General features: G+C 43.4%; 1 protein-coding gene across 3 annotated transcripts in view; it reads left to right on the forward strand.

The window, feature by feature from the left end:
• Positions 1-13,970, forward strand: part of GK5 (glycerol kinase 5) — a 93,441-nt gene that overhangs the window by 60,501 nt on the left and 18,970 nt on the right. For all 3 annotated transcript variants that reach the window (XM_051859010.2, XM_017346816.3, XM_008266275.4), the window contains exon 12: positions 6,382-6,476. In XM_051859010.2, the coding sequence (XP_051714970.2) occupies positions 6,382-6,476 (95 nt within the window). The remainder of the gene's footprint in view (positions 1-6,381; positions 6,477-13,970) is intronic.

Here is a 13,970-nt window from a genome sequence, read left to right on the forward strand (position 1 = left end):
CTGTGCACATCTTACCCCTTATGCTGTAGTATTTCACTGTGTATTTCCTAAGATGAGAATATTCTATGACATATTTACAGTATAGTTATTAATTTTAGGACAGTTCACATTGGACATAATATTTTTATCAAGTTTTTAAACCATGTTCCAATTTCTTCACGTGTGTCAGTGCTACCCTTCATGGAATTTTTTTTTCCAGTCTAAGATCATTTATTATATAGCATCCTTTGGTCTGGGACAGCTCCTTTAGCCATTCTTTGTCTTTTGTAACAATGACATTTTTGAAGAATACAGGCCAGTTATTTTATAGGATGTCCCTTAATTCAGGTTTCCCATTGCTAGATCCAGATTACAAAGTCTTAGCTGAAATAATATATAGATAATACCATCTCCATCTCAGAATATGTATCTGGAGATGCAAGCTGTCCTGAGTCCTATTTTCATTCCGTTAATTTTGTTTACATGCATAAGATGTTTTCTGGTTTCTCTGTTATGTAATTATGTTTTTTTTTTCCTTTTGAAATAAATAATTTGTGAGCAGATCCTTTGAGATGAGCTAGATCAGCATTCACTGGTGATTCCCGCCTGAGTCACTTTACATTTACAAAACAGTTTCCTAGATTCGTTATTTACTGTGTTTGTTGTATAAGGAAGTGCTTTTCTTATCTTCAATTTGTTTACTTATTATCCACATAGATTCACTTTTTATTTTATTTGACAGATTATGGTTTTTGTAGTTCTTCTTTATCTCCATGACCAAACATTCCCAGGTTTGACCACTGAGAATGCCTTTTAACTGGCTTCTACTTTTTTTTTTTTTTTTTTTTTTTTTTGACAGGCAGAGTTAGACAGTGAGAGAGAGAGAGACAGAGAGAAAGGTCTTCCTTTTCCGCTGGTTCACCCCCCAAATGGCCGCTACAGCTGGTGCACTGCGCTGATCCGAAGCCAGGAGCCAGGTGCTTCTTCCTGGTCTCCCGTGTGGTATAGGGCCCAAGCACTTGGGCCATTTTCCACTGCACACCTGGGCCTCAGAGAGAGCTGGACTGAAAGAGGAGCAACCAGGCAGAATCAGGCGCCCCAACTGGGACTAGAACCCGGGGTGCCAGCTCCACAGGTGGAGTTTTAGCCAAGTGAGCCGTGGCGCTGGCCAGCTTCTACATCTTTTAAATATCTATATTGTTTTTTGTACATTTTCTTAGTTTCTACCCCAAGATGTTTTCAACATAGCTTGTTTTCTCTACTCTTGCTCTGGAATTAGCCCCTTGACCATTGAGCCCTGATTTATTTTAGTGGCAAATAGTGGTTAAAAGCAGTGGCTTGAAGTGTCCTTGTGTCCAGGCTCTTTCAACAGACGTAGAGATGATATGTACATGTGTGTATAAGTCTATTAAAAATCCCAAGTTTATGTTGTGCCTTCAACTGCAATCTAGCTCTAAAGGGCCCTTGCTTGTCTTTCCCTGTCCTATATTTTTATCTTCCTTTTTTAAGGTTTATTTTATTATTTGAAAGGCAGAGAGGGAGGAGAGTCACAGAGAAAAAGAGATCTTCCATCCTCTGGTTCACCCTCCAAATGGGTCTGGGCCAGGCCGAAGCCAGGATCCAGGAACTCCATCTGTGTCTCCCATATGCACGGTAGGGCCCAAGCACTTGGACCATCTTTCACTGCCTTCCCAGGCACATGAGCAGCGACCTGGATCAGAAACAGTAACTGGGACCCAAACTGGCACTCTGATCCTTCTTCGAAGACAGCAGCTTAACCATTCTGTGCCACACGTAGACCCCCTAAATTTCAGAATTTATAGACCTTTACCAGCACAACAAATAATATTTATTCAGAGTTGTTTGCAGATTTTTAAAATAATTTTTTAACAGTTTTAAAAATTTTATTATTAATTGAAAGGCCGAGCAAGAGAGAGAGAGAGAGAGAGAAGTCCCTTCCATCTGCTGGCTTACTCCCCAGATGGCTGCAGCAGCTGGGTATGGACCAGGCGTAAGCCAGGAGCCCAGAACTCAATCTTAGTCTCCTACAAGGGTGGCAGGGACCCAAGGGCTTGAGCCGTCACCTGCTTCCTTGCGAGTGTGCATAAGCAGGAAGCTGGAATCGGGCCTAGAGCCAGGACTGGAATCCAGGCCGTCTGCTACGGAACGCAGACGTCTCAGCTGAAGTCTTCACCGCAGACCGCACGCCCACTCCTGATATTTCCAGTTGTTCTCACAGACAAGAAATTCAGCTATGTTGAGGTTGCTGCTTTCTTTGGGCTGTGGTTCCCGTGTCAGTTCAGTTTCCAAAACTTTAGCCTTGCTCTTTGGATCTGTTTCTCATTTGCGCCACCCAGTGGCGGGTCTGGGTAATGGTCTACCTGGAGATCAGTTAAAGCCTTTGGTGTGCTGTTTGGGGCCGGCTCAGGAGGAAGACCAGGAATTCATGAAGAACTTGATCAGGCAGCTTTCTTGAGCTCCTTTCTCTCCGTGACCTCTGTGGCACTTCTGACTCTCAGAGCAGGCCTTGCTGTGATGTTCTGGCTAGAAAGCTACGTCTGTTTCTCTACTATATTGAATACACTTTTTGCTACTACTGCTACCTCCCTAGCCACATAGCAAGAGGGTTGACAGAGACAGAGATGGAGGGGAAAAGAAGAAGGGAGGAAGGGAGGAAGGGGGGAGGGAGGGAAGGAGGAGGATAGGAAGGAAGGAAAGCAAAAGGAGCTTCCTTAATGCTCTTGCCTTGGAGTTTTGCTTGCCTGTGCTGCTCTGTTGTCACTCTAGGCACAGAATTCCTGGGGCCTGGGGCAGGGAGACAAGAAGAAAGAAAGAGAAGCAAGCCCCCTGTGCTCTCTTGTAAGTTTTATATGCCAGTGCTGCTGGGCTGCAGCGGCTGCTACCATGGGATTGCCTAGGAGTTCGGCCCGAAAGAATGGGGAGCAAAAATTTAAACATCAAAAATGGCCTGTTTCGGCGCTGTGATGCAACAGGTTAACGCCCTGGCCTGAGGTGCCAGCATCCCACATGGGCGCCGGTTCTAGTCCTGGCTGCTCCTCTTCTGATCCAGCTCTCTGCTTTGGCCTGGGAAAGCAGTAGAAGATGGCCCAAGTACCCATTTGGGAGACCTGGAAGAAGCTCCTGGCCCTGGCTTCGGACTGGTGCAGCTCCAGCTGTTGCAGCCGTCTGGAGAGTAAACCAGCGGATGGAAGACCTCGCTCTGTCTCTACCTCTCTCTGTAACTGTCTTTCAATAAAAAAAAATAAATCTTAAAAAAAAGTTTATATGTTAAAAAAAGAATGAGATTGTTTAAAAAAAAAAAAAACAGCCTGTTTGCCCACTCCGTCCTGTAGCAGTCCCACGTCCTGCTCATCAGACCAGCAAAAGTGGGCTTCTCCTATGGCTAAAGCTTTCATCTTTGCCCCGCAGTGCGCAGACCTAGGTTTTGGGTCTCAGGCTGGTAAGTCTAGGCCAGAAGATAGCAGAGAAACTCCATCAGGAAGCTCAATGCAGTTTGGTGGTACTTTACGTTCTCCCGTCTGCCTGCCGGCCTCGGATAGGAGGCCTCACCTAGCCTTTCCACGCATTCCACCCGGGATTCTTGGTGCCTTCAGTGGGAGAGGCCATGTGCGGTGTGCTCACTACAGAAGGCTTGCTGTCAGGAAGCTCATTTGAGAGCTGTTTCCGTGAGAGATTATTCACGCAAGGGAAGGAACAAACAGTGAAGAACAGGAATAAGCTAACTCTCTCTATCCGTCCCTCTTTCCCTGTCTCTTGGTTTCTCTGGCTCTTACCAGAAACTTTCCTCAAAGCAGCTGTCCAGTATTTTTTCTATGTCTTGTCTGAATTTAAAAATGTAGATGTTTGGACATGATTTTTTTTTAAGAATAGATTTTAAAACCACTGCTTTCTTTTTAACATTACTTTTTGAAGCATTAGAGACATTTTGATTTATTATCTGGGATGTTTTTGCCAAATGCTTGAAATGTATGGGTTTTAAGGAAAATTTGTAATCTTGTTGAATGCTCCTCATTAACTTCAGTTTTAATGTAGTTGCTCCTTAAATGTATTTTTTAGCCAATTGTTTATCATAAGTTTAACAAATCACATTATGAAATAGAACCTACTTAACAGACACTGCAAAGTCAGCAATATTAGGACTCATTCCTGAGCTTTTTTCTCTGCTCGGTGCTGTCAGTCCTGCTATGCTCATTCAGGTGTCACTTCACAGAGAGGATATCCCCAAGGCCAGTTAAAGGGTATTCAGCTTCACTTATCAACAGGGATGAGTGAAGCCAATCAGCATGCAACGTTGCCAGATAACTAACATGAAAAACACAGGCAACACCAATCATTGGTAAGAATGTGGGGGAACTGGAATTCTTATGCTTCTGAGAGGAGCCACTTCGGGAAACTGCTTGGCAGTATCTGCTAAAGGTAGTCACAAATGCGAAGGCCTTACAACTACGAGGCTGGCATTGTAGCACACACAGTGGGGTAAGCTGCTCCCTGCAATGCTGGCATCCCAAGTCAAAGTGCCAGTTCAAGTTCTGGCTGCTCCACTTCCAATCTAGTTCCCTGCTAATGCACCTGGGGAAGCAGCAGAGGATGGCCCCAGTGCTTGGCCCCCTGCCACCCATATGGGAGACCTGGATGGAATTTCTGGTTCCTAGCTTCAGCCTGGACCAGACCCTGCTATGGTGGCCATTTGGGGAGTGAATGAGTGGATGGAAGATCACTCTGTCTCTTGCCTTCAAATAAATAATAAATCTTTTTTAAAATAAAATTTAAAAGGTTGTGGAAGACTGGAATGAAATAATAAGTTTATTTAAACAAAAGATATTACAACTAGCAATTCTGTCCAGTATTAATAAAGAAATATGGGGCCAGTGCTGTGGCATAGTAGGTTAAGCCTCCACCTGTGGCACAGCATCCCATATGGGTGCTGGTTCGTGTCCCAGCTGATCCTCTTCTGATCCAGCTCTCTGCTGTGGCCTGGGAAAGCAGTGGAAGATGGCCCAGGTGCTTGGGCCCCTGCACCCACATGGGAGACCAGGAAGAAGCTTCTGGCTCCTGGCTTCGGATGGGCACAGCTCCAGCTGTTGCAGCCATTTGGGAAGTGAACCAGTGGATGGAAGATCTCTCTCTGCTCTGCCTCTCCTTCTCTCTGTCTGTAACTCTGCCTCTTAAATTAATTAATTAATTAAAAAAGAAAAAAGAAACAAGTACATATGTCCACCAAAAAAATGCACACAAATATTCAACGTGGCTTATTTTTATTAGCCAACCCCTGGAAACTACCCAAATGCATATCAGCAGAATAGATTAATAAATAGCATTAGAGTCATATAATGCAAAACTCTGTGTAAGGGTGAGAATGAATGGAGTTCAACCGCATGTACAATAGGAATGGTTGTCATGGCTGGTGTTGTGGCACAGTGGAGTAAGCCACTGCCTGTGACTCCAGTATCCCATAGAAGTGTCGATTTAAGTCCCAGCTGCTCCACTTCTGATCCAGCTGCCCGCTGATGCTCTTGGGAAAGCAGCAGATGATGGCCCAAGTGCTTGGGCCCCTGCCACCTATGTGGGAGGTCCAGATGGAGATCCAGTCTCCTGGTTTGGGCTTGGCCCAGCAGCCCCTGCCATGTGGCTATCTGGGAAGTAAACCAGCTGATGGAAGGTTTCTCTCTCTGTTTCTCCCTCTTTTTCTGTAACTCAGTCTTTCAAATAAATAAACAAATCATTAAAAAAGCGATATGAACATCATAAGCATAATGTTGAGCAAAAGATGTTCACATTTTGAAATGCGTGTTACCTGGTGAGTTACCCAGGTGCAGCCACACTGAAAATTCATCCAGCTGTACATTTAGGACTTATGCATTTTGAAATATTTACATCAGTAAAAAGTTATGAATGAATTGCTTCTTGTTGTTGTTTGTTTACTTGTTTTTAAAAGATTGACTTTTAGTATATGTGTTACTGGCTCTTGCTGAACTCATAACATGGAGAGGTTTTTCATCTGATTCTCTTGGGTGTTATAAGATGACAAGTCCTTTCATCAGAAAAGTAGGATGACTCTTATCTTTGTGAGAATAATTCCTTAATCCCCCAAAACATACATATGATTAATTCTTTATGTAGCCCCAATATCTTTAAAGGAAAAATAACGGCTGCTACATATTCACAGGGCCTTCTGTGGGCTTGCGAGCCTCTGTAGTCTGAGGACTTCATACCAGAACAGAAGGGCCTTTGTGTTAACCCTTGGTTGAGTTGCAGTTGATGTTATATTCGTAATAAATGTGTATGCAGATAATAGTAGTCATACGGCATAGTTCTATTTTCCTTCCCCAACCCTTTCATTTTGTTTTAGGGTTTTGTTGTTGTTGTTGTTTGTTTTTGCAGATCTTTTCACAGATGCTGCTGAAACTGAAAAAATGGCCAAAAGTTTGGAAGATTCTGAAGGAGTTTATTTTGTTCCATCTTTTAATGGATTACAGGTATTAAAGAAAAAAGTCAATGGCAGTGACAAATATTTTTCTCCTCTTCTCACACCCCAAATTATAGACCTGTCTTTCTGTTACCTGGCAGTTTAGGCATTGGACACAGCTGAGGTGAGAGGTGCATTCCCAGGGCTGAGAAGTGGTGCTTTGACCTGGAATGAACTTGGAGAGGAAGCAGAGGTCCCATGAGTGTGTCCTGCTGTTTTGACAAACTTCAGCTGGCTTCTGCTTAGAGCTCTATCACCGTGGGGTCCACAAGTTGACAGATTTATCGTAGAACCATGACATACGACCTAGGATTACTTTAGCATGACTAAGGATAGCCATTTCCCATGTGAGGAAAATAGATCAGTAAATTGGCATTCTTTGAGGAGTGTGCCATTGAGAATTAGAGAAATAACATGGGTGCCTGCGCTGTGACATAGCAGGTTAAACCACTGCCTGCAGTGCCGGCTTCCCACATGGGCAGTGGTTCTGTTCCCGGCTGTTCCACTTCCGATCCAGCTCTCTGCTATGGCCTAGGAAAGCAGTAAAGATGGCCCAAGTCTTTGGGCCCCTGCACCTGTGTGTGAGACCCGGAAGAAACTCCTGGCTCCTAGTTCCTGGCTTTAGATCAGTGCAGCTCCGGTCATTGCAGGCAGTTGGGGAATAAGCCAGTGAATGGAAGATACCTCTCTCTCTTTTTGCCTCTCCTCTCTCTGTGTAACTCTTTCAAATAAATAAATAAATCTTTTTAAAAAAGAAGATGAAGAAATAACATCATGATACGTGCATACTTTACAACTATCTGTTTTTAAAAATTTTTAACTTTTTATTTTTTTAAATTTTTGTTTTATCTGTTGGAAAGGCATAGTTACAGAGAGAGAACAGAGACAGAGAGGTCTTCCATTTGCTGTTTCACTCCCCAAATGGCTGCAATAACTGGGTCTGGGCTAGGCCGAAGCCAGGAACCAGGAGCCTCCTCCAGATTTTCCACGTGGGTGCTGGGGCCCAAGTACCTGAGTCATCCTCCACTGCTTTCCCAGGCACATTAGCAGGAAGCTGGATTGGAAGTGGAGGAGCTAGAACTCGAACTGGGGCACATAGGGGATGCTGGTACCACAAGCCATGGCTTAGCCCGCTGAGTCACAGCGCCAGCCCCATGGCTATGTATTTTTTAAGTTCTATTAACTTTCTAAAAATGTAATTTGGTTTTTAATTGATTCCTAGTAATTATGCATATTTATTTACAAAGTTTAATGATAAGATCAGGGTAACTGGCATATCACCTCAGGCATAGATCATTTCTTTGTGTTGGGAGCACTGAAAATTCTCTCTGCTAGCTATTTCGAAATTTTCAATTGGAGCCAGGATTGTGGCACAACAGCATCCCATACTGAGACCTGGCTCTCGGCCCAGCGGCTTTGCTTCCGATCCAGCTCCCTGCTAATGTGCCTGGGAAAGCAATGGGAGATGGCCCATATTCTTGGGCCCCTGCCACCCATGTCTGTCTGTCTCCTCCTGCCCCCTCTGTCTCTGTCACCATGCCTATAAAATAAATAAATAAGTAAATAAATAACTCTTTACAAAAAGAAATACTCAACTAATTGTTGACAAGTACAGTTGTCCTCCTGTGCTATACGACATTAGACTTGACTACTCCTGTTCCAGCTGCACCCCTGTACCCGTTAGCCATCCTTTCTGCGTCCCTCTTCCCCACACCCTCTCCAGACTCTGGTAACCACTCTTCTAGTCTTTACTTCTTCAGGATCAGCTTTTTAGCTCAAAATGTGTATAAGTGGGAACATGTAGTATTTGTCTTTCTGTGCCTGACTTACGTCACTTAATGTATTCTAGTTTTATCCACGTTGCTCCCAATAATAGAGTTTCATTCTTTTTATGGCTAAGTGATATTCCCTTATGTGTACATACCACATTTTCTTTACCCATTCAGCTGTTGATACACACCCAGGTTGATTGTATATTTTGGCTAGTGTGAATGGCGCTGCATTTAACAGCAAGTTCAGATGTCTTTGGCGTACCAATTTCAGTTCCTTTAGTTTATATATGCAGTACTGAGATTGCTATATTTTACAATAGTTTTATTTTGTAGTTTTACAAACAGCCGCCGTCCTGTTTTCCAAACAGGCTGTGCTGATTATTCCCACCTGTAGGATATGAAAGATCCCCTTTCCCTTCATCCTCAGCAGCATCTGATCCATTTTCTTTTGATAACAGCCATAGTAACTGGGGTGAGATGGCATCTCCTTGTGGTTTGGATTTCATTTCTCTGATGATTAGTGATGTTGAGCATTTTTTCATACACTTGCTGGAGATTTTTACATTCTCTTTATTTTGTTTGTTTTGTTTTGCTTTCTTTAAATATTTAAATATTTATTTAAATATTCTGGAAATTAATCCCTTGTCAGCAGAGTAGTTTGTGAGTAGCTTCTCTCATTCTGTAGGTTGTCTGTTCATTCGGCTGATTATTTTCTTCCCTGTCCAAAAGGATTTTAGTCTGAAGTAATCTCATTTGTATTTTTGCTTCGATGTGGCCTGTGCTTTGGGGATCATAAGCCCCACCCCCAAATTATTGCTGAGACGGTGTCATAAAGTATTTCTTCTGTTTTCTATTGATGGTTTCATAATTTCAGGTCTCACATTTAAGTCTTTGACCCATTTTGAGTTGATTTTCATACATGATGAGAGATAAAGGAACTAGTTCCTTTCTTCTGCCTGTGGATACCCAGTTCTCCCAGCACTGTTGATTCAGGAGACTGTCCTTTCTCCAATGTATGTTCTTGCTGTCTTTATCAAAAGTCTGTTGACTGGTGGCTGGTATTGTGGCACAACGTGCTAAGCTGCTGCTTGATGAGCCATATTCTATATCTGAATGCTGGTTCTAGTCCTGACTACTCTGTTTTCAATCCAGCTCCTGGATTGTGCCTGGGGAGGCAGCAGAGGATGGCCCAAGTGCTTGGCCTCCTCCACTCATATAGGAGACCAGGAGAGTTCCTGACCAGAGCTGTCTCTGCCCCTCTATGTGTTGCTTTGCTTTTCAAATTAATAAATAAATCTTTTTAAAAAATCAGTTGGCTATAACTATGTGGATTCATTTCTGGGTTCTCTGTTTTGTTCCATGGGTCTGTTTTTAATGCCAGTGCCATACCATTTTGGTTATTGTAGCTTTGTAGTATTTTTTAAAGCCAGGTGTTGTAATGCCCCCAGCTTTGCTTTCTCCTCAGGATTGGTTTGGCTATTTGGGGTCTTTTGTGGTTCCATATAAATTTTCGAAGTATTTTTTATATTTCTGTGGAGAATGCCATTAGAATTTTAGTAAGGACTGTGTTGAATCTGTAAATTTCTTTAAATTTTATAGACATTTAAACAGTATCAGTCTTCTAACCCACATACATGATGTTTTTCCATTTCTTCAATTTCTTTCATCAATATTTTATGATTTTCATTGTAGAGGTCATTCACTTCTGTTAAATTTATCCCTAGGTATTTTAATATTTTGTTCTATTTATTGTGAATGGGACTGCTTTCTTGACTTCTTTCTCACCGATTTCATTGTTGATATATGAAAAAGCTTCTATGTTGATTTTATGTCCTGCAGTGTTACTGGATTTATTTATCAATTCTAACAGGTTTTTTGGATGAAATCGTTAGTTTTCTATATATAAAATCATGTTGTCTGCAAAGAGGGGTAATTTGACCTCCTCCTTTCTTATTTGAATGCTGTTTACTTCTTTTTAAAAAAAAAAAGATTTATTTATTTGAAAGACAGAGTTACAGAGAGAGGTAGAGGCAGAGAGAGAGGACTTCCATCTGCTGGTTCACTCCCCAAATGACCACAACGGCCTGAGCTGTGCCCATCCAAAGCCAGGAGTCAGGAGCTTCTTCCTGGTGGATGCAGGGAGTTTCTCCCACGTGGGTGCAGGGGCGCAAGGACTTGGGACATCTTCTACGAATTTCCCAGGCCATAGCAGAGAGCTGGATTGGAAGGGGAGCAGCCGGGACTGGAACTGGCGCCCATATGGGATGCCGGCGCTTCAGGCCAGGGCTTTAACTCATTGCACCACAGAGCTGACCCCGAATGCTGTTTACTTCTTTCTCTTGCCTCTTTGCTTTAGCTAAGACCCTGGTTCTACATTAAGCATGGTATCCCTGTCTTGTTCCTAATCTTGGAGGAAACTATTTCTGCTTCCCCCTCTTAATGTCAGATAGGCTGGGGGTTTGTCATATATAGTCTTTGTTGTGATTCATTCCTTCTGATCTTATTTTTCAAGGCCCTTTATTTTTATTTTATTTGAAAGGCAGAGTTACAGAGAGGCACAAGCAGAGAGAGAGAGAGAGAGAGAGAGTCTTCCATATGCTGGTTCACTCCCCAGATGACCACAATGGGCAGAGCTTTGCTGATCCGAAGCCAGGAGCCAGGAGCCAGGAGCTTCTTCTGGGTCTCCCACGTGGGTACAGGGGCCCAAGCACTTGGGCCATCTTCCTTTGATTTCACAGGCCATAGCAGAGAGCTGGATTGGAAGTGGGGCAGCCAGGTCTTGAATCAGCACCCATATGGGATGCTGGCACTGCAGGTGATGGTTTTACCTGCTATGCCACAGTGCCAGCCCCTCTAGGCTTTTTAAGTGTATATCAGGAAGGGATGTTGAATTTCACCAAATGCTTTTTCTGCATCTATTGAATTGATCATATGGTTTTTACTCTTCATTCGGTTGAAGTGTATGATATTTATTAGTTTGCCTATATTACACCATTCTTGCATCACTATGATAAATTCCACTTGATCATGGTTGCTTGCCTCTCCCAGTTTTATAGGGTGGCTTTTGTGTCTTTTTGGTGTTGGTTGGATGTACTGTACTGACTTTGGTTCCAGGTGAGGGCTTTAATGTAGCATTGTTGTAGCTTCTTTTGTTGTTGATTACAACACTGGTCATATCTGTGGATTTGTCAGTGCCCTAGGCTTCAAGGGTTGTGAGATTACTTTGTGCCCTGGGCTCTAACTATCTTAGGTAGTGGTGGAGGGGGAGTGTTCCACTGGCTCCTCTCACATGGGTGCACCTAGCTGTGAGGCACCTGGTAGTTTCTCCAGATCATGTGAGAGGGGGCTACCCCTGTGGGCTACCACCTGTGCAGCCCATGGTAGCCAGGTGGGCTACCTGTCAGTGTCTGAGGTCTTCGTGGGCACAGGCTACACCAGTGGGCTTTAGATGGGGCACCTGTCAATGTCAAAGGCCGCTTGACTAACTTTCTCAGGTCAAGCCGCCCACCTGATAACCAGGCTGAAGGTGAGTGGGTGGGTGGGTTACTTGACTGCTTCTCTGGCCTCAGTTGGTTGAACTTTTACTGGGCTACTCACCCACTTCTTGGGACTGCAGGAGAATGGACAATGCTTCCCAGTGCCCAGGGCTGAGCTGCTCAGGGTAGGGTGCTCTCAGCTGCTTTGTGGGGTTGAGGGTTTTGTGTAGACCCATTTGTATGACTGCTTCTCAGGGGTAGGAAGCTGGGCGGTGCCACCTGCCTGGTTTCCTGGACTGAGTTGGCCAGTTCCCCAGGTGGGCGGGTCTCAGGATGGCGCTGTGCAGTGCGAGCCTGGGTTGAGGACAAGACCGTTCTCCAGGGAAATGCACCAGTGTGGTGACCTGGCAGCTCCCAGCTGGGCGCAGGGCAGAGTCCCTCTTGATTCAAGGTTGATTTTGAGAGTGAAATGGTAGACGCTGTGCTTCGTTCTCTTTATAAAGCCATCATGTGTCTGATGCTTTGCCACATCTTCCCCCCTCCACAGACACACACACCCACACACACGCCAGTGCTCTGTGTCAGACACCCCAGGGCTGCTGCTGCTGTTTTCCCCTTGCTGTGGTCCTTTGTGGTGGAGGGAGGTGTGCCAGGCACTGGTCAGCCATCTGGCTGACATTACCCTCATTAACTTTTTAAAAATTTCTTTTTTTTTTCAAACTTGTTGTGGTTGAATATTGGTTACTTTGCCTAATCAAAAAGTGTGTCTGGTAAAATAGCTGATTTTGTAGCATTTAACTTTGTGTTTAACTTTGTACTTAATTGAAAAGACTATGATACTGCCTTTAAATTGAGAATATTGTTACAAACACTGAAAAATCTTTTCCAGTATATTGTTGTGAACAAAATAATATTTTCTGAGAACACTTATGTTTGTTCTTTTAATCTTCCTCTCTATATTTTCCCCTTCAAAAAACAAAATTTTCATTCTAATCTATTCCATATTCAGGCAATCAGTTCCAAATTCAACATTTGAAAGTTTGGGTAATATAATATAGAAGCTGATTTAAAAAAAAAAAAAAAGCAGGCCAGATGTTGTAAATGTTTTAAAGTACCATACTTTCAATATTAGATTTAAAAATGAGCATTCTTACAATATGTAAGATTTTCCATCTACATACTTTATCCTTAAAGGACTGAAAGTTTATAAATCATACACTCATAGAGATTACATGACATCCTCTTAGGGTATGAGATAACTACCATTCAGCTCTCAGGTCAGAAGGTGAAAAATATCTAATTGAAGTTTCAGGGAAAACTTTAGGTAAGTAATTATCATTAGCCAAGATCGAGTTTGGTTAGGTTTTAATGTGCTGTGGGGACTTAGTGACTTTGTCCTGGCAACTCTATCTTAAACGTCTCCATCATCTCACATAGCTCTAAAAATGATATAAGGTATATGAAGAAAAAAGGTGTGGCTAAGCCCAAAAGATTTAGACCAAAGATTCATAGAATTGATTCTTAATTTCATCTTGGAAAAAGTTCCTGTCCTGCCATGACTGCTACATGAGTGTGAGTGGGTGCATTTGGGAGGGCAGCATTGTGTGTGAGATGACTGCAGGTCACTTAGGTCCCAGTGGGAAATGAAAACTCTTTTTTTTAAGATTTATTTATTTATTTATTTATTTTGAGAAGCAGAGTTGGGGGTGGGGGAAGACAAAGAGAGAGGTCTTCCATCTGCTGGTTCACTCCCCAAATAGCTGCAATGGCCAGAGCTGGGCCAACTGAAAGCCAGGAGCCTGGGGCTTCTTCCAGGTCTTCCACATGAGTGCAGGGACCCAAGCACTTGGGCCATCTTCTGCTGCTTTCCCAGGTGCATTAGCAGGGACCTGGATGGGAAATGGAGCAGCTGCAACTCAAACTGGTGCTCATATGGGATGTTGGCATTGCAGGCAGTGACCTAACCTGCTATACCACAATGCCAACCCTGAAACTGTTAACTAGAAATTGAAACTAATTAGTTGATATTAAGCCATTTGGAAAGTAAGGGGAAGATCACCTATATGTTGCCTATGTCAGCAACTAGGGAATGAGGATGGGAAATGGAAGGAAGGCTCAAGTGTCTGATCCTGCCTTTAATCTCAGAATGTCGTGACAGCCTTAGCTAATGGGGAGGCAGCATATCGAAGGCTCCTACTAGTCTCAGTTTCTCAGGGGAGCCAGCGGAGAAAGCGACACTGGATGAGCTCTGAGGAG

Source organism: Oryctolagus cuniculus, chromosome 4, assembly GCF_964237555.1.
Source record: "Oryctolagus cuniculus chromosome 4, mOryCun1.1, whole genome shotgun sequence".
NCBI classification, from domain to species: domain Eukaryota; kingdom Metazoa; phylum Chordata; class Mammalia; order Lagomorpha; family Leporidae; genus Oryctolagus; species Oryctolagus cuniculus.